This window comes from Argopecten irradians, chromosome 5 (assembly GCF_041381155.1).
Source record: "Argopecten irradians isolate NY chromosome 5, Ai_NY, whole genome shotgun sequence".
Classification (NCBI taxonomy): Eukaryota; Metazoa; Mollusca; class Bivalvia; order Pectinida; family Pectinidae; genus Argopecten; species Argopecten irradians.
The window spans coordinates 43,345,884-43,367,253 of record NC_091138.1 but is presented as its reverse complement, the minus strand read 5'-3'; the positions used below and the strand labels follow the sequence as shown (position 1 = coordinate 43,367,253).

Below are 21,370 nucleotides of genomic sequence, written 5' to 3'. Positions count from 1 at the left end.
AGGGGAAACCAACCTCTGAAATTTCAGACAGATCCCTTTGGTGCTTTCTGAGAAATAGAGATAAACATCTTCAACTTCCAAAATCAAAGTTGTTTCTCTATCAGCCATCATGTCGATTGGCCCTAAAATGTAATATGCAGAACAGGGGCACTAAGGTAACCTACATCTGCAATTTAAGACTTCTTGGTAACAAAAAAAAACAACTAAAAAAGGACAGGCGGACGGACGGACGTACAGACGGACGGACAGATAGATCGACAACCTGATTACTATAATGCACCCGTATTGCGATACGGGGCCCTATTAAGCATCAGGATATTCATTAAAGTCTTTAAAGGCAATGTATAGGCCAACATCGGCTTAAACAGAACTAGGATCTTGTTCCTAGATCCGTATACTATTAAACAGAACAGAACAGGTTTCGAGCGTCAGCTCTAAACTGACCTCGGGTCTGGTTCCTAGATTCGATCAAATAAACGGAAGTCGAATATGGTTCCTAGTTCTGTTTGACCTTAAAAAGAACCCGGGTCTGGTTCCTAGTTCCGTTTAAGTTAAACGGAACCGGGGTCTAGGTGTCAAACCCGCTGATGAAATTCTGTGTTAAATATATTGATTCTGTGTTGTATTATTCATGGAAGCTTTAAGTTCGATTCCTGTATTACAATGGTAATTAAACATCTTATTAGAGGTAGAAATTCTAATAAATGGAACCCGGCTGGTTGACCAGTATTTGTGTTAAACGGAACTAAGGTCTGGTTCCTAGTTCCATTTAAGCAAAACGGAACTGGGGTCTAGGTGTCAGATCTGTTTAAGGAAATTTGTGTTATAGAGATCAATTCTCTGTTGTATCATTCCTGAAAGCTCAGAGCTAGATTCCTTTATAACATATGTAATTTAATATCTTATAAGAGGTAAAAATCCTATTAAACGGAACTCGGCTCATTGACCAATATATTTGTGTTAAACGGAACTCGGGTCTATTTCCTAGTTCCTTTTAAGTTAAACGGAACTCGAGTCTGGTTCCTAGTTCCGTTTAAGCAAAACGGAACTAGGGTCTAGGTGTCAGATCCGTTTAAGAAAATCTGTGTTATAGAGATAAATTATATAAGTTGTATCGTTCCTGAAGCTCAGAGCTAAATTCCTTCATAACATATGTAATTTATTATCTTATAAGAGGTAGAAATCCTAATAAACGGAACTCCGCTCGTTGGCCAGTATGTTTGTTAAACGGAACTCGGGTCTGGTTCCTAGTTAAACGGAACTGGAGTCTAGGTATCAGATCCGTTTAAGGAAATCTGTGTTATAGAGATTAATTCTGTGTTGTATCGTTGCTGACAGCTCAGAGTTCGATTCCTATATATAATATTTATTGAACATGCAATTAGAGGTAGAAATCCTAATAAACGGAACTCGGCTCGTTGACCAGTACTTTTCTTAAACGGAACTCGGGTCTGGTTCCTAGTTCCGTATAAGCTTAAACGGAACTCGGGTCTGGTTCCTAGTTCCGTTTAAGTTAAACGGAACTGAGGTTAGGTATCAGATCCGTTTAAGGAAATCTCTGTTATAGAGATTAATTCTGTGTTGTATAGTTGCTGAAAGCTCAGAGTTCGATTCCTATATATCATATGTAATTGAACATGCAATTCGAGGTAGAAATCCTAATAAACGGAACTCGGCTCGTTGACCAGTACTTTTCTTAAACGGAACTCGGGTCTGGTTCCTAGTTCCGTATAAGCTTAAACGGAACTCGGGTCTGGTTCCTAGTTCCGTTTAAGTTAAACGGAACTGAGGTCTAGGTATCAGATCCGTTTAAGGAAATCTGTGTTATAGAGATTAATTCTGTGTTGTATCGTTGCTGAAAGCTCAGAGTTCGATTTCTATATATCATATGTAATTGAACATGCAATTAGAGGTAGAAATCCTAATAAACGGAACTCGGCTCGTTGACCAGTACTTTTCTTAAACGGAACTCGGGTCTGGTTCCTAGTTCCGTATAAGCTTAAACGGAACTCGGGTCTGGTTCCTAGTTCCGTTTAAGTTTCCGTTTAAGAAAATCTGTGTTATAGAGATAAATTATATAAGTTGTATCGTTCCTGAAGCTCAGAGCTTGATTCCTTTATAACATATGTAATTTATTATCTTATAAGAGGTAGAAATCCTAATAAACGGAACTCCGCTCGTTGGCCAGTATGTTTGTTAAACGGAACTAGGATCTGGTTCCTAGTACCGTATAAGCTTAAACGCAACTCGGGTCTGGTTCCTAGTTCCGTTTAAGTTAAACGGAACTGGAGTCTAGGTGTCAGATCCGTTTAAGGGAATTTGTGTTAATGAGATTAATTCTGTGCTGTATTATTCATGGTAGCTCTAAGTTCGATTCCTGTATATAATAGGTAATTGAACATGCAGTTAGAGATAGGAATCCTAATAAACGGAACTCCGCTCGTTGGCCAGTATGTTTGTTAAACGGAACTCGGGTCTGGTTCCTAGTTCCGTATAAGCTTAAACGGAACTCGGGTCTGGTTCGTAGTTCCGTTTAAGTTAAACGGAACTCGGGTCTGGTTCCTAGTTCCGTTTAAGTTAAACGGAACTCGGGTCTGGTTCCTAGTTCCGTTTAAGTTAAACGGAACTCGGGTCTGGTTCCTAGTTCCGTTTATTAAACGGAACTAGGAACTAGGAACTCGCAACCAACTTCAGCCCTCCAAATACATATATTTGCCATAATTTTCATACTCTCGAATCAATTAAAGCCTTTAGTATTTTGGTCGCCAACAAAACAGCACTTTGAAAATGACTTAGTTCATAACATACAACACATCGAGTTTTATTTTGCAAAGACAAGTAAAAGCTAAAAAGGAATGATAAATAAATCATGATATGTACATCGTCTGTGCAGTAAAATGAGTACATGTATCAGTATCACTTCATTTCACAGTGATAACAGTAATTATTAAATGACTTCTTCAGATAGGTTTCGTCTAAGTATACATAATGCTTAAAACAAAAATATTACAGTGCATAAATTCTGCGCTGTAACTTTGACTGTGAAGCACCACACATGTTTCTCCATGCCTCTGAATGATTTTCACCGCTAAAAACCTTATAGCTTTCAATAGATTACTGAAGAAGACATATATCCCTCACTTAAAGATGTACACAAGAGAAAAAATAAGGAGCTAGTAAGAAGGACTGTGTGGTTTACTTCCCCTGTTATAACCTTCTTTGATATGAAGACAATAAAATATTAACTCTGTAGTGGTACCGATTGAACACACAAATTACTGTTCGTCACATTATAACAAACGTAAATACAGGTTCATTCACTCTATGTTTATTAACACGCAGTAGGAACACCTAACGTGATGGTCTATTACATAATCTGCAAAAGCTATGTTAAATCGTATGGTAAATATTGTCAATGTAGAACTGGACATTATAAATAATGGATACAATTTAATTTTCAGATTCGAACATGGAGAATGAAGAAGATCATCCGGCAGCAAGCTTGGCCATAAGTAATATTCTTGATGGCTGTGGGTTTTCCAGTCTGCTTCGTAGACTAACCAAAACCTTTTGGCCAGTGCTAAATTTATATGCTGATATCTTTGATATCATTATCGTTGACGATATGACAATAATGAATTCTGAAATGAGATTGATAGGAGGTTTAGGGGAAGGCCTGATCATGATGTCCATCTTTAATGGGACTACGTGTGATTCTGATATGATCTTAATACTGTCTGATACTGCTGCGTATGAAGACATGAACACAAATGTTCCCCAAGGCCACTGGCAGTTTTTGATGGAGCCGTGTAACAAGAACATCGGTTATGTTAGATTGAGGGTCATAAAGAAGGGAAGCATGTGTACTCTATTAGCCATCCAAGGTATATGTGAACACAAAGATGATAATGTTCGTTATTTATCGAATGCAGTGCCAGCCACTTTGGATAATTTTGGAGGAAACCTGTTGAATATGTGTCAGGTTTATAAACAATCCTTGAAACTATCTGGTTTATTAATGGAACAAATTGTAACAGGGCCTTCACTGTCTACCGTCACTAGGGAAGGATTGAAACCAAATACATTTGCAGTAGATAAAGTAGATACGGTGATATCTATCCCTTGTCCCAAGTGGCCTGCTGTCGCGAAAGAATGGGCAGAAAGAAAGCGCAAATACGGCTGGCCTTCTGATAACTTCGTAACAGAACAGGTAAAGAAAGGCTGTTACGTTGTTCCGGTTGGCTGCAAAGAATGTGATCGTACTTATCTTGATTGGAGGTTGTCGTTTGTTCTTGTAGAACAGGCCCTGATTTGGGATTTTAACTCAACGCAGCTTAAATGTTACTTACTATTAAAACAAATTAAAAAGTTTGTGTTTGAGGACAAAATAGGTGACATCATATCGTCCTATATCCTGAAGACAACTGTGTTCTGGGTAATAGAGGAATCACCTCCCGACTTATGGGTCCCTCACAGGCTTCTTGAAACAGTTCAACTATGTCTAGATAGGTTGATTGCATCGGTAAGAAATGACTTCTGTCCCCATTATTTCATCCGGATATGCAACCTGTTGGCAAAGAGGTACAATACAACAGAAAAAACATACCGTTTTATGTTTATGCTTTCATGCTAAAACGAATCTCATGACATTGTTGTGTGAAACACCACCATTCAATGAGAAATTAAGGGAAAACAGTGTAGAGAAGATGGCATCAGATACAGTAGAAATCAGTGACGCAGATTTGAAGCTTCAAAATGTATTTTCTGTAATCTTTCAAAGTTTACGTAGCGGATTAAGTGAAAAACATGAGGTTTCAATTATCATGCCAACAGTCTTTACGGAACTCAATACAGTATTGCAATACAACAGTTGAGAAAATCAAGAAAGCCTGTTTAAATCATGACTTGCCTCTAGAAAAGATCGCAGATACAATTGCTGACTTGGAACTGTTTTGTAGACGACTTGTGTGGACAGAAAATAACGTTTATGAGGAAACGACGTCAAACATCCGGTGGTATCACCGTGTCACAACACAGATTAACTGAATACGAACGGTTAATGGAAAATATTACTGATACTCATTTAAATGTTGCAGCCGGAAATAATCATTTAGCTTATGCCATGGTAAGATCTGTTGTCGCGACGCTGAAATGCAGATCTTATGTTCGATTAAGACTCCCGTACGAAACTTTACTTACCGGTAACAGTTTAACATGCATTTTAGACTACGCAATGAAGGGTCATAATTTGATCACCAATGAAAGTGTTCAGTGTAAGCAAACCATGACAGACATTTTGTTCTTGCGATTTGAAATTGACGTCCTTCCTGATCCTCTAAAGATGGAAATGCTCTCTTGCACACAACAGAATGTAACATTCGACGTATCCTCTGGTATGCCGCAGACGTTAGCCATAGATCCTGCCGTGTATGCGTGCTTCCTCAAATTCTGGTGTGCTATGAAGCTGCAGCGGAATATTGAGATGTTGGTTGCCCGTGACGACATGGTGTGGTGCTGTAGTCTCCAAGACATCACAAACAAAGCCGTGGCATTCAACCTGCTCGGGTACTGCCACAAACAACTGGAGGAATACGACGCTGCCTTCAGAGCTTTCTGTAGGGCGTGGGAGCAATGGCCTCAGAGTGAAGCCACACTGGTCCACATTTCTGGCTTAGTCCATTGTACCATTCGGCGTGAACTGAACGAAACGTGCCCGGACTAACCGTCAAATATGTTGAAATTGTGACACTGGATATTAATATGTAACTAGCACACAGGAAGTTTTACCTTGGTAAAGAAAAACGTGGTCTGCGACCTGACAGCTAAATTCAGGAACTTAAACTACGGCCGTCAGTGCTTATAAAAAGGAGACTGAAATAACATTGTAGATCAGGTCAAAATAACACTTCTACAAATCATTTCTCTCTTGGGTCGCCATGTTTGAAGATACAACACCACAGAACAGTATTCACGAGTATGTTAAATACTAAGTAATCTGACCGCACGTGTACTCACAGATGCTGGATATGGGATAAGTAATCTGCTATATCTTTCAGTGGATTCTATCAGATATGTACTATTACCTGGAATAAGACAGACATTTTCACGATTCTGATTTCTGGATTATTTTGTGCTAATTATTCCGCAACATATTCAATACCCTTGCGTTGAACGTGCGTCGTTTATCCGATCAAAAACAGTTGATTTCATCGTCATGGCAGCTTTGATCGAAGTTTGGATATATTAATATTTAACGACGTCTATAAAAAGATAAATGATTTCGCTCATATTACTCTGAAGTGTATATCATAAATATACAAACGGTTAGGCTTTAGATGTAGTTCAAAAATGGATTATAAGGAAAATGTTATGTTGATGAATTGTATACAATTAAGTATCCTTCCTAACTGGTTGGTAGTTTCTGCACATTCACTCCTATCTCTATATAGGAATGATGGTCAAGGCAAAAATGGTCATTTTGGTCCAGAAAGGATAAGATGTCGGTACCCCCAAATGTCGGGCAATTTGGTTATATTAAAACATTCCCAATTAAATTTTTTAATTAAAAGTCCAAAAAACTAAATACTTGTCGAGTGCGTGGAATACATAGTCCTAAATGTTGTTGAACTATGTGTACCCTGAATCACTTCAACGTTAGTTGTGTTAAAAATGAACCCTGTATCACCCCAAATCTAAATATTAATGAATTGAATAAATTGTGAAATTTCAAGCAATTTTTAACGTAAAGGTTATTTAGTCTGTAAACCCGAAAAATAAAAAAATAAAAATTCAATAACACTGATAATAAATTTCCACACCAGAGAATAATTCTAAGAATTCCCGAAATATTATTTTGACGATGATAAAATTTGTTGTTAATTAGCGCGCATAACTAATAAAGCAGACTTATCCATATCAGAAAACTTCTCATCTGACAAGAACATAACACGGAGTTGTTTATTTCACGACTTTGCGCTTTAGCGTCCCTGAATAATTATCAGACTATAATTGATTATCTTTAGGTTTCTCATTAATGATCTTAGTCGACCGTTCGTATACGTGACCAGTGATCGTAACTAGTCATGTCTAACGGTCAGGCATATTGTTGACATGAATGAAAATGTCAACAACTTGAAGCTTGTAAGAATGAAACAATCCAAAATAAGGAAAAACCAAACAAAACAAATACTGTCATTTTCTTGTTTTTTTTATCAAAGAGCTAACATAATTTTACAGCTAACTAAAAATATTCATTTGAGCAAATGTTGCGCTGTAATAATCCAAGAGTAATTTTGTTGGAGCGTTAAAATATTGTTGTTGTTGTTTTTTTTTTTTTTTTTTTTTTTTTTTTTTTTTTTTATCCTTTTTTCTTTTTTTTTTACAATAACATATGTATATATTATAATATATTTTGTGATAAATGACACAGGCTATTGGTATAGTGTCTGCAGTTCCTTAATTTAGGTTTTATGGTCTTACGGCTGTGTTTCATTGACAGAGATTTTATTTTACCTGTTAAGGGTCCAATGTTGGCAAACTGGAGATCTCCAGTTGGTGTGTAACAGTAATGTTACCAACTCAACACAAATCATATGTAACACATTAGTAAAAATATTCATTTTAACATTTTTATATTGTAATGATCACTTTGCAATTAATTTATTCCAATATTGTTGTTTTAGTTATGTCAAAAATAAATGCTTAAATAATAGAATTGCTATGTAAAATCTGAAATAATTGAGTAATAAAACCTAAGAAAATAAAACTTAGATCAGATGAATGTTGGATTGTTTGTATTTCCTCACACAAATGAAAGAAAATGGAGATTTTTGGAAATTTCTTGGCCCGTGCGGCTCATCGTTGTCAAACTGTAGACTTTGATGCTTTGTTTGAAATTTTGAGAGTCTTCATCCTAACACGGACAGTTTGACCGGTACATTTTGTATATGTTTATGTGTTTGGTCTGCTAATCGGACAATTACCACAGTGAACTCATCAACATTAACATAATGCTATCTTGCAACGTTCTTTGTGTGTGTCACTATTTTCTTGCATTCGTTTTCTAATTGAACCTGTTCCTTTATTTTGACGTTTCAAGTCCTTTGGTCCTCGAGGCTATTGTGGGCATCCCAAACAAACAACTAATGGGTGTGATTTGAATTAATTCCATATGTATATGTCCATAGTACTACACTACCATATAAGGAAATAATGTTTGATTCGCCTCTTATAGTTTCCACGTGACTGGTTGTGTTTACCTTATTTGGAAATGTTTCTCAATGGATTAGATGTAAGGAAATATTTTGACGCCACAAATATGGATATCAAAGGTCAACTTTAGTCAATAAGGAGCCGAGGCCGACCCCGGCGATGGTCAAGCATGACAGATGATTGATGGATGTAGATTTCCATGTACGTAGGGCATGTGTTTGGGTTACCCTTGATTATCGCGCTGTCATAACTAAAGGCGGAATGACGAAAGCAAACGAAATGTATATATATGAATGCAATAGACTCAACATTCAACACAACTTGTTTGATACTTTATCGAGTAGCATAAGCAATTGACCACAAAATCAACTCTGTTGAATTCTACTCACGCAAGATACTTTACTTTGAAAATACTGAACAAGTCATTTGCTTTGAAATTCTTGAACACTAAAGTTTTGTTAAGGGGAAAGGAAAATGAACAAGATGTATTCATCCTTCACGGCATGCATCATTTGCACACTCCTACTGATGATAGACCCAGCTAGTTCCCATCTTTATCGTCAGTTCAGACCAGTAATGAGACCCATGACGAAACTAACAAAAATCATCTTTCCACGTACTCATGGAGTCCTGTTGCCTGGACAACAACTCATACAAAAAACTCATTTAATCCCAAAAGTCCCAGCCATCCCACAGATTCCCGCCGTTCCGTCTAAGCAGCAGATCGTACCTCCTGTGACCGGAGAGTTCTGGCAGGTTCATCCTAATATGGTGCAGAGAATTCCAGCCACAGCATCCAAATGCCGTACAAGGTAAATCAATCAATACTAAGTTGATGTATTTGATTAACAAGTCTATTTCCCGGCTAAATGGCGTGATAATTGAAGAAAAAATGATAAATTATCAACAAAAATATGAATTTTTGTCCCTTGTTTACAACTTTTAAAATAACAGATTATTTATATTTTTTACAGCCAAGGTTGTGCCTCAGGAGAAGAGTGTGTATTCGCTGATCAATGGCAGTGCCCAGACTGGATACCTAACCTGAACTGCCAGTGTCGACAGGGTAAGTCTCTCTTACAAACATCGGTCTTTTCCTTTAAATGAACGAAATAAATAACTTAGACAAATCTACAATAACTATCATAATGTTAATATTGTTTTGATTACAAGATAAATTAAAGACATGGCGTCAGACAAGGCGTTATATTAATACAAGTACACTTTTAAAAAGATATATGTAGTAAGCCAGATGATATTTTATTATCACCACTAAAACTAATAAATTTGGAATACGTACAAAAGAAAAATGTAGTCTCTTTCATAAATAGAGTATGTGTAAATAGTTAAATTACTATATAATAATTGATATCGAAATAAATATAAATTCACAGAGAAGTGTTTCCACAAAAAGAAATAATGTATGTTCAATTACACAATTCGATTTTAAAAAAGAAGTCAAACTTTTGTAAAATTATTTATGCATTTTTTATTATTTTTAAACATTTTTTTCTATAAGTTCCTCTTTTTTAATAGGCTGTCGCCACCAGAACACATTCATACCGTTCGGACAGACAGTCATCGTGGACAAATGCGGAAACAAGTGTTCCTGTTTAAGTGTGTATGGTTCTCCGGAGTGTTCCTACGAGAGTTGTCTTGTTTAAGTGTGTATGGTTCTCCGGATTGTTCCTACGAGAGTTTTTCTGTTTTTAAAACTGTGTATGGTTCTCCGGAGTGTTCCTACGAGAGTTGTCTTGTTTACAAAGTGTATATGGGTCTCCAGAGTTACATACGAGAGTTGCTGAAACTACCAACTTGAATTTGCATACCTATGCAAAACAAGTCATATTCAGACCAGGGTACACGCAGTGCTCGACAACTTTTTTTTATCTTAAGTGAATTAAAGTATCTATAAAAAATATATTTAAGTGGAAAGTAATTATGTTTGAGCATTAACAAAGATATTGTGAATAAGAAACTTGCTGGACAAGTTATAAATATTTATTGAGAAGAAACTGAGGTGCCTCAATAACACTTGGATTTTATATTTCAAGAACAGAGAATAGTCTTCTGTATGGATATTCCTGTAATTTCCTCTTTAGTGCTGTATTATGAACGAATGTTTATATGGAACTGTGTGAAAGCCATCTTATATGATATTATACAAATATTGTTGCCAATTATAATTATTCTATACTTATTGTCAATTTTTTATACATATATAATGAATAATTATATTTATTACGCTAAAACTTATCATACGGACAAGTATGTGTAAAAATAATTAGTTATGCTTCATTTATGTGTTAAAACTTTAATTTGATATTTATTTCCAATGTTTAATTCATTGTTCCTTAACGTTCATCCAATATTTATTGATACAAGTCATAAATTATTAGCTTTTTGATATTGCTTTCTACTTTTTAATAAAATGATATGATTTGTTCATTGATATTTTGTTAGTTCTACATTAAACCGTCCATTGCATGAAATCAGTTCCTATTGGCGGTCAACGATAACCAACTTTTTCTGTTCGACTATGAACTTTCCCCGTATTCTCAGATTTTCCTTTCAACTGCACCTTAATACTTTTAACATCCTTATATGAATATCCAAAGTTCCGTGTGTGCTAACTCAACTAAAAAGTTTGAGGAAAATATATCAAACGAATCGAATATATCAAGGCAGTTGTTTGATTATCGATACAACTGCCTGTGTAAGTGAGATGAGCATTGGATATTTTTAAATGATACAATGTCTCTTTCATGTGACTTTACTTATGTCTGAATGTTTTAAAAATATCGATAGGCCTACCAGACACTAACCAGAAATCTATCTTGCACGATAAAACAGCTGACCATGTTTAAACATTTGTGGTATTTTTGACCAATCAGAAACGTGCATTTTCGCAGAAAGTTGCCAGGACTTATCGTTACGAACACTTCCTCTTGGCTATCAAAATGAGGAGGTTTGAGATGGGTGATTATGTTTCTAATCACGGCGATGATGAAGACACAGAAGCCGACGACGACAACTTCTGACATTTGGGATATTTCAGAGAGTGAGTAGCGTTAGATTTCAGATGAATTGTACGGTGTTTGAAATGCTTAGCAGCTTTCTGTACTGTACTGTACTTGTTATTGTCTATGAAAGGGAGACAACTCCAACAAAAAGTAAGCACTTTGGGTCGTATATAAACATGTACCAGGATAAGTCCTATGCAGTAGAGAAATAGAAAAAAAACGAACATATATTTTAAATCCGTTATACATTTTTTAGATAAACGGTCTCTATATCGGTGTCGCATTCGAGTATTTGATGAATGTAACAATATTGTCCAAGTGTTGTCCTGATGAATTCTGAAAATGTCGGTTTCCGCTCTAAATGTCTTCTCGTCTGTAATATTGGGTACCTAACTGAGATAACAAAATTACGCTTGTAAAGAATTGAAATTTTGCGCGGTATTATTTTTAAATTTAATACATCTTTACCAATTATCCTGTTGATATGGTGGCTGATTACGGCCATCTCGTGTTGCCACCATATGTTGATGATTTGACATTTACCGTCTCCCTACAGTACCTATACCCGGCTCCCCCGGGGAGAGGACATTCAGTGTATCACCAAAGGTAAGTTTTGTGTACAAGTTCAGTATGTTAAGCAGATAAGCCGAAAACTGTGTTATATGTGTGAGAGGGGTACAGCAACGAGGCCCGATGCATATAAAAAAATACATTTAATTTAAACGATGGAATTAATACATTCAGCTTGAAATTCTGAACATTGTCAATATTGTCTTTGAATGATATGTGTATGTTGATCAAGATGCATACATGTATCTCTTGTAAAAGTGTTTTAAAACTCTTCTGGAATTGTTTATGCCGTGACACTTTGAGCTGTGCTCAGGATTTACCTATAACTGTTTTTTAAGTGACTGTCCAAATATGATCACATATAAACCGGGCAGTGGTCCAAAATCTTAATATAAACCGGCTACAGGTCACTTGTAGACCAGTTATGGGTACATCCTGTACATTCCATGAAATATAACACAAAAAGAACAAAAAGGATTGTTTTAATTTAGTTTATAAGGCCTTAATTATTGTATAATAGTTTAATAAAACACAGTACAGACACCTTAAATTGTTCTCGGTTACATAGAGAATATGAAAAGTACACCTTGAAATAATCTCGAAAGGTTTAATAATATACATTATGTGTATTTATAAAAATATAAAAAAGGGTATTATTTGGTTACTTTACTCCAGGGATATTTCAAAAAAGAGAGATAAAATTCAATGTCGACTTTGATTTTTTATAGTCATTGGTGCCAAAGTAACGGAGTTTGGGGTTACCAATTTAAAAATTTGTTGACAACTTTCCAAAAATTCAAATTTAAAAAAAAATGCAGATAAACGGTGTGTTCGTTAAGAAACTTGGAATCTCAGCGAAAATCACCAGCTATAAGGTAATACACTGTTGTATGATATCATAAATACTTCATGCATTTTGAAATCACAAAAACAAATAGATCATGTTTTTCTTCATTATTTCAAAAAAAAACAATTAACGATGATTTTCTTTTTTAGCCGTCCCAGTCAAATTCTACAGGAAGCCAGAATTATGGAGAGGAATATAAGAAGAGTTCAAGAAATGTTGTAAATCTGGAATCTGGTATATATGTTTATTACTCTGTCTATTTCATTTATCTGATTTAAATCATACCTGACGTTTCTTTACTCATTACACTCACGCCATGTTTCGTATTTGTGTATCTAGAGAGTACGTCAAGAGCCAAGGAGAGCTTGAGGTAAGATAAGGTCTCTGAATGGAACGCAGGGTTATCTTCCATTGTAATAATGTCTTGTTTGTCACGTCGTGTGTATGTGAGAAAAAAATATCTTCGTTGTTTGAGAAAATGGCGTAATTTCCTGTTAGACTAAATTGTCTGCTATAATTTTTCAACGCTCTGTCAAGCTTCGCACCGGAAATTATCATTAACGCCGCCTGGCGGAGCGAATTGATACTAAGGCAGATAATCCACTCTTAGTTTCTCTTCCACAAGCAACTCATAGTTCAAGGGCAGGTAACTCGTTCACGTGTTTCAGTGTTCTGTTCTGTTTTTGTGTTTTGTTTATTAAACTTTAAACCATTAAAAATTTAGTTACCGGATCTTGCCTCCATCCAGAAATAGGACGCTTTGAGCGTTACCATGTGTATGAAATATTTACTACAACTTTACCAATATTTTGACTTTTCTCTTTTTTATTTCAGTCTACAAAATACAAACATCGTATTTTGCCAATCGGTGAGTTTTACTCAGTGATCATCTCATATTGTGGGTCGGATAAAAATAGGGTTGTTGTGAACTACGGAAAGTTTGTTTGAATTTAGTCAGTTTCCAAACTTGACCATAAACCATTTTTTGAGATGTACGTTTCATACCAGAGTTATTTCCCTTCGTTTACACTGCGTCAGTACCTCTGATTTATCCGGCGCAGTGCGTTACTTTACACCATCGTTGAAATGCAAACACCGAAGATAATTAAATCGCTGTAAAAAGACAATGGACATAAAAACGCGAAATTTAATTCGACATGACAAATTGTTGGTTTACCGGTAGTACATGGTTCTGATATATGATCGCACAGTGAAATAATTCTGGAACTTTGATAGACTAGCTATTTAAATAAAAATAACAGAAAATTACAGATTTAGTCATCTCTTATCTTCATTGAACCTACATTCGGCTTAGTGATTTTTATTTCTTCATATCTATGTCCATTTATCTGGTATTCTATGTCTCCCAATTTTTAGCCCCGATCCTGAAGTGCTACAAAATCATTGGGCCTCCACGGATTTCCGCTGGCCTGCGTAATTTTGACGACCTCCAAATCCTACAAACAGATGAAAGTGAATATGAGACTATAAACCCTACAGAGGTTACTGACCAGAACGAATTGTCGAGTATTTCAACTCCAGGGAAAACTCGGCGTTCCAGGAGAATATTTGCGCCGGATATACTCCCGGATCTTGATAAGATCTCGGAGGAAGAAGAACTGTTGTATGAATCCACTGAGGGTGTGACACCCATCACCAGTACACCTACCAGGGACAACAGTGCTACCCTCACATCATTCAGGGGCATCAAACTATTGGGCATGTCCATCGAGTGATGTGTAAGGCGTAGACTAAGTCATCCACTGTACATACCTCACTCAGAAGTTGGGGGAGAAGGAAGCAAAAGACAATTATGACAATTAATCTGTCAACTGATTTTTCAAAGAATACATAGTACCGTTGTGTTTTATTTTTCTTCTTGTTTTAATTCTACAGAGAGTGAACTGATTCCATTGCATCAACGATTTTAAACGAAATGCATTACTTCGAATCATTCTCTCATTTGGAGAAGAACCTATATCATGATTGGATCTGCATTTCAATGAAAATAAAAATATTGACAGCATACTTAAGTTATCTACCGTATCACATTGTCATCCAATAAATTAACTAACCCTTCACTGTCATAACGGATCGATGATGTTTTGATAAAATGACTGGCATATATTTGCTGTTATAGTGACTGCATGTCGATCACACTCAATAGCAGGTAATAACGAGATCAGACAGGAATTTATTTTATTTATTGATCAAAATCTTACGTGATTAGAGTGATGTTGAACATTGCTATTTGTGTGTTTGTTCGTAGCTGTCGCTTCAATGGTAGCTATATCTGGTGTACCTCAGTCAATTAACACACAGAAATTTTATAAATGTTTAGACGGTTCATTAAAAGATTCCTCATCCCTAAATTCACTCGAATGTATTAGACCCTCTCATATACAAAGTACAGATATATGTAGGTGGACATCATTACTAATTAAAATTTTAGTCCACCGTCGACAGATGAGTGGCTATTGAAATAATTTTTTCGTTTTTCACCCTTCCGTTCGTACATTTACATTATTGTTACCGCTACATGTATTTTTCAGTGAGTACAAAAGAGATCTTTCTCTTAATGAAGTTTAGTGTCCCCTAGGACCCTAGTTGTGTATATCGAATTTTCTGACCAATCAAAAGACTGACAGGCAGCCATTTTGATAGTTTAATATTTTAACGCCATTTCTAATTCTATTCTAATTACATTTAAAATGACAAATTCGTTGAATTCTGCAACTTCAAATTATACATTGAAGAAAGACAGTTATCACAACAAATGTCACATAAATTATTGATAGAGCAAAACATGCTGGATTTCATTGCATTATCTACCTTACACATCATTGCATGCCTAGTGTTTTGACCGTCTTGTCTACTATGAAGTTCCCTCCTTCGTAGGAGCACCTCCTTTCGGAGTTAAAACATATATTTACATGATTAAAAAGTTCTGGGACATTTTTTCTCGTTCGATATGAAAAAAAAATTAAGGTGGGGAACAGTACATATGCCATACTCTATTCTCTTGATATATACACATCCTATGTAAGACGTCGCTTCGGATTTCTTGCCAGTCTTCTGTAGCGTTGAGTGTGGATGGAGTAACAAAGTTTGCACGCATGGAACTCTAATGTTTCTGTGGTCTTTGAATCCAATTGAAGTTTAGAGGAATCGAAAATATATTGTAGAATGGTTTTCTCCATCGATACAGTTCTTGTTTAAATTTATGATATAAAATTGATGTGATAGTCTCTAGAGCCGACAATCTGCTGTCATGTAGTTCGGGGCAATGTAGTAGTAAATGACTTGTCGTTTCATCGGCCTGTTTCCGGAGAAGACACGTGGGGTCAACTTGGTTATGGTTGAAGGCAGCCCTGTTGGTTTGTAGTATATAGGTTCCGGTTAAGATTTTAAGCTTGACGGCGATTCGAGCTGGTTCACGGTCGTTTGGTAGACTGGAACATACAGTTGGATGTAGCTGTCCAGGTTTGAGTACTTCGATGTTTAGATGTTGTAAGGCAGAGTATTATGCAGCTAGGCGGCTGATTTTATCTTTCCCGTGCATGTTGACTTATTTTGTTGACTCTGTGTTTCCATTGCTCCTTGTTTTTAAGGCGCGTTGTCCTGTAGTAGGTCAATTGCATTAGGGAGGTCGTATAGGACTAGTAGATCTCGTATGGCGTTGAACCAGCTGTTGGAATTTCCCGTTTTTACACACAGCTGACGTCTGTCTAATTGTTTCTCAATCGACGAATCACTTAGTCTTATGATGCTTCCATATAAGCTTAGAGCACGTTTATGAATGAAAGCTTCAACCGGGAGAATTCCACTCAGGATACATACCGCGGCGTCGGCAGTAGTTGTTGGGATGGACAATATTTGTTTGAGGAATAGTTCTGCATATTCAAGTGGTTTTCCACACGTTAGTTACAGTTCCAGACCATACAGTAGGACGGCATTACATAGACAAGTAATAGATTGATCGTTGAAGCTGGGTCTAGACCATTTCCTCCATGTAGGCCAGACCCTACCAGTGAATAGAGTGTCCTCCTTGTTTTTTTTATGTTTCCGTCAACAATATGTATGTCCTGTTTGGTTCCGATCTTGATACTCCGATATGGGTAGTACTATCCACCAAGGGCATCTTTACGTCGTCGAGTGTCCAACCTTTTCTCTTTTGGTATTCAGAGTCCTCTTAGTGTTTTGTTGATTTAAAGGTAGATATTGGCAATACCACACGTTTTCTTGGTTGCAGACTGTAGCGCTCGGTTTTATTGTAATGCACAGTTGTGTGTTGATGAGTATTTGTCATCAGCACTTGTGGGCGCATTACATAGAATGTGACCCATTTTGGCACCGTAGCCTGCTTTTTCAAGCCCGTTGAGAAGTTGGTTGATGAAGATTTTGTACACATCTGCACTAAACACACTTCCTTGACGCACACCTTGTTGAATCGAAAATGTTTGATTTCTGATTTTGCACTATTTAACGGCACTCGTCGCTCCAGAATGTAGACTGTGTAGCAGTGACCAGATATTGGGGTCGATCCCGAGGTCGAATACTTTTCTTAGGAGAAGTTCATGGGACAAAACATCGAACGTAGACTTGGCGTCGAGAAAAGCAATGTAAATGGGTGTCTTGAGGTCTTTACTCTCTCAAATGAATTCCTCAACTAAAAGCGCGCAGAGAATGGGCGAGGTATTTGCAGTGAATCCCTTCTTCATGTGGTTCTGTATCGAATCAATAAAGGGAAGTAAGTGTTGTTTGATGAGAGATTCAATTACCTTTAAAACGATTTGTGTTACAGTGATTCCTCTGTAATTCTTTGCGTCAGATTTGTCACCTTTCTTTTTGAAGACAGGAGTAAGCGTTCCAACTTTCAGTTTATCTGGGATGTGGCCTTTAGCGGATATTTTGTTGAAGATCTCGCATAGTACCCTAATGATGTTGTCTCCGCTATGCACAATATGTTCTGCCGTAATCCCGTATGTGTCTGGGAATTTCCCAGTGTTGAGGTTAGACACTGCTTTCCGTACTTCATCGCAGGAGAATTTGACAGGTTCTGCATTACTGCACATATCGGTGATAAGCTCGACATCCAGTTGCGCATGATCACGATGGGTATCGTCAAATTGTGCGTTAACAGTAACTGCAATGGAGTAGCTAGTTTGCTAAAGTGTGTTATCCAGCCTATCATTATTCCGTTCTTCTCTGAATATATTTCATCACCAACACGTAGCTCACTGATATTAACACAGGCATTCTTCCGTTGGAGTTGTACAAGTTTATGAAATAGCTTTGTATCAGAGGTTCTGGCTTCCATGATAGAAGTATGACGTTGGGACCGTTGCATGGCTTTCTCGATTCGCAAAGCTTTTCGTAGTTCTTTTTTCGCAACCTTTCTCGACCTAACGGCAGGGTGTGACGAGTCGTTTGGTTTATCACAATCTTCCCACGATTTGAGTGCAAGTTTGTAATGACAATGGAGTTAGGAGACATACGACGGACGAAGATCAAATGCGTTACCGTGGGTCTGACCCTGGGTTAAATGATCTAAAAACAAGTTGACACAATTTTTACATTTATACATTTTATTATCAACATATGTAAATATTAATTGCGATTGCTGTTTTCAACATTGAAAATAGATCATCCAAAACGAAATTTAATAAATCAAATTTCATAATTACTGATATTCAACATTTCAAAATAATATTAAAACTGATATTATATAATAAAAAATATATGAAAAAATGAGATCAATCATCATATGGTAACATCTGCTGTTATTATTGAAATTCACATAGACAAAAGATTGTAAGAATAAATATCCAGCAAATTTAGAAATAAAAATGTAGAATCTTCATTACAAGAAAAGCATTGATCAAAGACCGCCATCCTGAAGAATGCGGTGTTTGGGCAATAGAGTTCGCAAAGGAATATCGACTCGGTGTTTCTAAAAATGGAAACACCGAGTCAATATCCTTTTACTGAACGTCACGTGACCATGTATTAGCCAATAAAATAGGGGAAAATCAGACCATATCTTATATATTTATCAATTATCGACCTTTATTGAGGTCCATATTGGTGTTATATCGCCCGCGTAGAATAAATAGTGACCGAAGGCGTAGCCCGAGGTCGTTATTTTAAATTCTTCAAGGGTGATATAACACCATATGAATCGAGACAAAGATCATTAATTTTTATATTAGATATATCGTTTATATTAATTACAGAAAAACAATGGTCAAAGAACGCCACCCTGAAGAATGCAGCGCTTGGGCAATGAAGTTCGCAAAGGAATATTGACTCAGTGTTTTTAAAAATGGAAACACCAAGATCAATATGCTATATATTGGACTTCACGTGCTAATGTATTAGCCAATGAAAATAGTGAAAAATAAGAGCATATCTAATATAAACAGATATTAAACAATTATAAATGTAAAATGAGATCTATTATCCATACACTACTTGAAATCAATTCTTAAGAATCTATTGTTGTATATATTACGTTCCATTTTCAACTATTAGATCATTCAGAATATTTGGTATAATTTTTATTAGAAAAACGGAGAAAACAGATGATATTCCTGGTGTCATAGTAGCTTATACTCAATTCCCATGTTACACATATTAATTGTGTTTACTTGTATTTAATCTTTATTCATAGTGATAATGAATAAAGCAACAACAAAAAATAATAATTAGAACATTACCAATCCAATCTACCCATAATTATAAATTTTAAAGTGGCAATCTCTGATGTACAGCAGGCCAAGTTTACGGGCTTATTCCATCCACGCCAGTGACTTACGATCTTACAACTTTTCACAGTGTGCCAGAGGATCGCATCCTGTTCTGTACAGCACGGTATGCCACACCCATCCATCTAAAATCACCGACCCACACTGTTTCGAACGTTATTGAACTTAAGATGTACATGAAATATGAAAAAATATTGATCTGAAAAATAATCAACCTTAAAAAATACTATGTAAATTTAAATATCTGGGGGAAAAACACCTATTATTATGAATATTTAATAAAAATATTTTATAATATATCAAATAGTGAAACAAATAACTTTCAAAAGTAAAGTGTAAACTTAACAATAATATATACAAAATGTAAGTATCAAAGTACACAGTGAGCTATCTATTTCAACAATACCATTAATTCCCCGGCCATGTAAGGAAGTAATGGCCTCTCCACAGGATCAGGCCGTTTGCATCGGTATACAAGACTATTGAGCTTGTTGACACTGAAATATCCCAGAGTATCGCCTAGACTATATACGTCCGATGCAGGGGTTGTTGGATTGTGGTTCCTTACCTCTGGAGCGAGATGGAAAGACCTAGATGTGTCCCCTTTGTAGGACTTTTCAAATCCACAAGAGGCGTGGCCAAAATCAATGAATCTGTGATACAAAAGTTAAATAACAAAAGGTGAAAATAAGATCATTGCTGATATTAAATTTTAAAAATTGAAGATCTCTGTATTCCAAATGCTCTATCGACAGATGCAATTAGTAGCATGTGTATTCTCCATGTCACCGGTTATTCGTCTATCTATTTAGCATATTATTCGTTATGTTCAAAGTACTTCAAAACATTACGATGACTTACTTTGCTCTGAGGTCAGTGCCGTATATGATGATATTATCGTCTTTTATGTCGTTGATTAGTACTTTCTTCTCGTGAATGCTGTGTAGTCCAATAACAAGTCTTAATGCTATTGATAGTTTGTCTTTTTCACTAAGGTCATTCTTCTCTAGACGTTTACGTAGGCTGACACCCTCCCCCACCATTTCCATCACGAGGTAGATCTCTCTGGGATCTACGGGGTTGGGGAGAAGCCCGAGAAGTTGTGGCGTAAAGCCTGTTGTATTTAATAGGGGTATGAAAACGTTTGCAAACTGTCCTCGGAGCAAATTCTCAGAAAAGATTGCAAACAAAATATTTTCATATCCCAACGAAATTTAACATAAGTGACGTCAATGTTGTAATATGTCAGATCAGACGTATTAATAAATATACATTTTAAGGTTATATTTGCCATAACTTTGCGAATATTTTGACATTTTCTTTTCTTCAGTAATCAATTGAAAACCATAAGTTTTGATTAATTATGATATGAAAATTATTCAAAGGCACGGACAGACATGCATAATACTTTATAAGCATTTGCAACAACACATAAACTATTCGCTGTAATAGTTACTGCTGTAATGATTTATGTATTTTTAGGTGAAATCAAATCTGAAGAATTCACCTTTGAAATAATTAATAATATCGCTCTAAAAATCTGAAATGAAACTGTAGGGCAACAGCTTAGCTTTTTGGTTTGACAATTTGTACTCGTTTCACTGTATTGTAGATGTAAATAACATGTCGAATTTTAAACTCTTTTTTAACTTTGTAAAATTAAAACGCATGCATAGTATTTCTCAAACATTGGTAATGTTTGGTGGTACATAGCATAATAAAAGCTCTTGAGTATGTATGAAAATTATGGCATACTAGTATATAACTTTAATGTTAGATTCAATCAAATCAATACCCAGCGTCATTGTCTCTTTTGTGACGTAAATATAACGTTAAGTATTCACGCCATTCTCAGATACTTTTTCATAGAGTTAAAATGGGGTAAAATGATATGGTAGTGTACTTGATTTTGAAGTATTGTGAATCAAAAATAGAGCTATTTAACACTTGTG

General features: G+C 36.0%; 3 protein-coding genes across 3 annotated transcripts; 2 read left to right on the top strand and 1 right to left on the bottom strand.

Moving 5' to 3' along the window:
- Positions 1-6,553: 6,553 nt before the first annotated feature.
- Positions 6,554-10,584, top strand: LOC138323957 (uncharacterized). The gene is made up of 3 exons (XM_069268914.1): positions 6,554-9,023; positions 9,186-9,277; positions 9,748-10,584. Exons 1-3 carry the CDS (start codon positions 8,686-8,688, stop codon positions 9,873-9,875), a joined length of 558 nt encoding a protein of 185 aa, XP_069125015.1. The 5' UTR covers positions 6,554-8,685; the 3' UTR covers positions 9,876-10,584.
- Positions 10,585-11,116: 532 nt separating this feature from the next.
- LOC138324586 (uncharacterized) lies at positions 11,117-14,943 on the top strand. Its single transcript, XM_069269636.1, has 5 exons — positions 11,117-11,272; positions 11,791-11,840; positions 12,801-12,885; positions 13,486-13,519; positions 14,029-14,943. The coding sequence occupies exons 1-5, from the start codon at positions 11,197-11,199 to the stop codon at positions 14,087-14,089; spliced, it is 306 nt and encodes a 101-aa protein (XP_069125737.1). The 5' UTR covers positions 11,117-11,196; the 3' UTR covers positions 14,090-14,943.
- A 3,337-nt stretch (positions 14,944-18,280) lies between these two features.
- Positions 18,281-21,223, bottom strand: LOC138324437 (calcium/calmodulin-dependent protein kinase type 1-like). The gene is made up of 3 exons (XM_069269503.1): positions 21,185-21,223; positions 20,280-20,569; positions 18,281-20,071 (listed from the first exon to the last, which is right to left on the bottom strand). The coding sequence occupies exons 1-3, from the start codon at positions 21,221-21,223 to the stop codon at positions 19,810-19,812; spliced, it is 591 nt and encodes a 196-aa protein (XP_069125604.1). The 3' UTR covers positions 18,281-19,809.
- Positions 21,224-21,370: the final 147 nt, after the last annotated feature.

Excerpts from the sequence above, each read along its gene's own strand:
- LOC138323957 (XM_069268914.1), top strand. The coding sequence starts at position 8,686 with ATGAACAAGATGTATTCATCCTTCACGGCATGCATCATTTGCACACTC. Across the intron at positions 9,024-9,185 it reads GCATCCAAATGCCGTACAAG|CCAAGGTTGTGCCTCAGGAG; the intron begins GTAAATCAATCA and ends TATTTTTTACAG. Across the intron at positions 9,278-9,747 it reads GAACTGCCAGTGTCGACAGG|GCTGTCGCCACCAGAACACA; the intron begins GTAAGTCTCTCT and ends CTTTTTTAATAG.
- LOC138324586 (XM_069269636.1), top strand. The coding sequence starts at position 11,197 with ATGTTTCTAATCACGGCGATGATGAAGACACAGAAGCCGACGACGACA. Across the intron at positions 11,841-12,800 it reads CATTCAGTGTATCACCAAAG|CCGTCCCAGTCAAATTCTAC; the intron begins GTAAGTTTTGTG and ends TTTCTTTTTTAG. Across the intron at positions 12,886-13,485 it reads TGTTGTAAATCTGGAATCTG|TCTACAAAATACAAACATCG; the intron begins GTATATATGTTT and ends TTTTTATTTCAG.
- LOC138324437 (XM_069269503.1), bottom strand. The coding sequence starts at position 21,223 with ATGACGCTGGGTATTGATTTGATTGAATCTAACATTAAA. Across the intron at positions 20,570-21,184 it reads TGATTGAATCTAACATTAAA|TTTGCAAACGTTTTCATACC; the intron begins GTTATATACTAG and ends CTCCGAGGACAG. Across the intron at positions 20,072-20,279 it reads GGCACTGACCTCAGAGCAAA|ATTCATTGATTTTGGCCACG; the intron begins GTAAGTCATCGT and ends TTTGTATCACAG.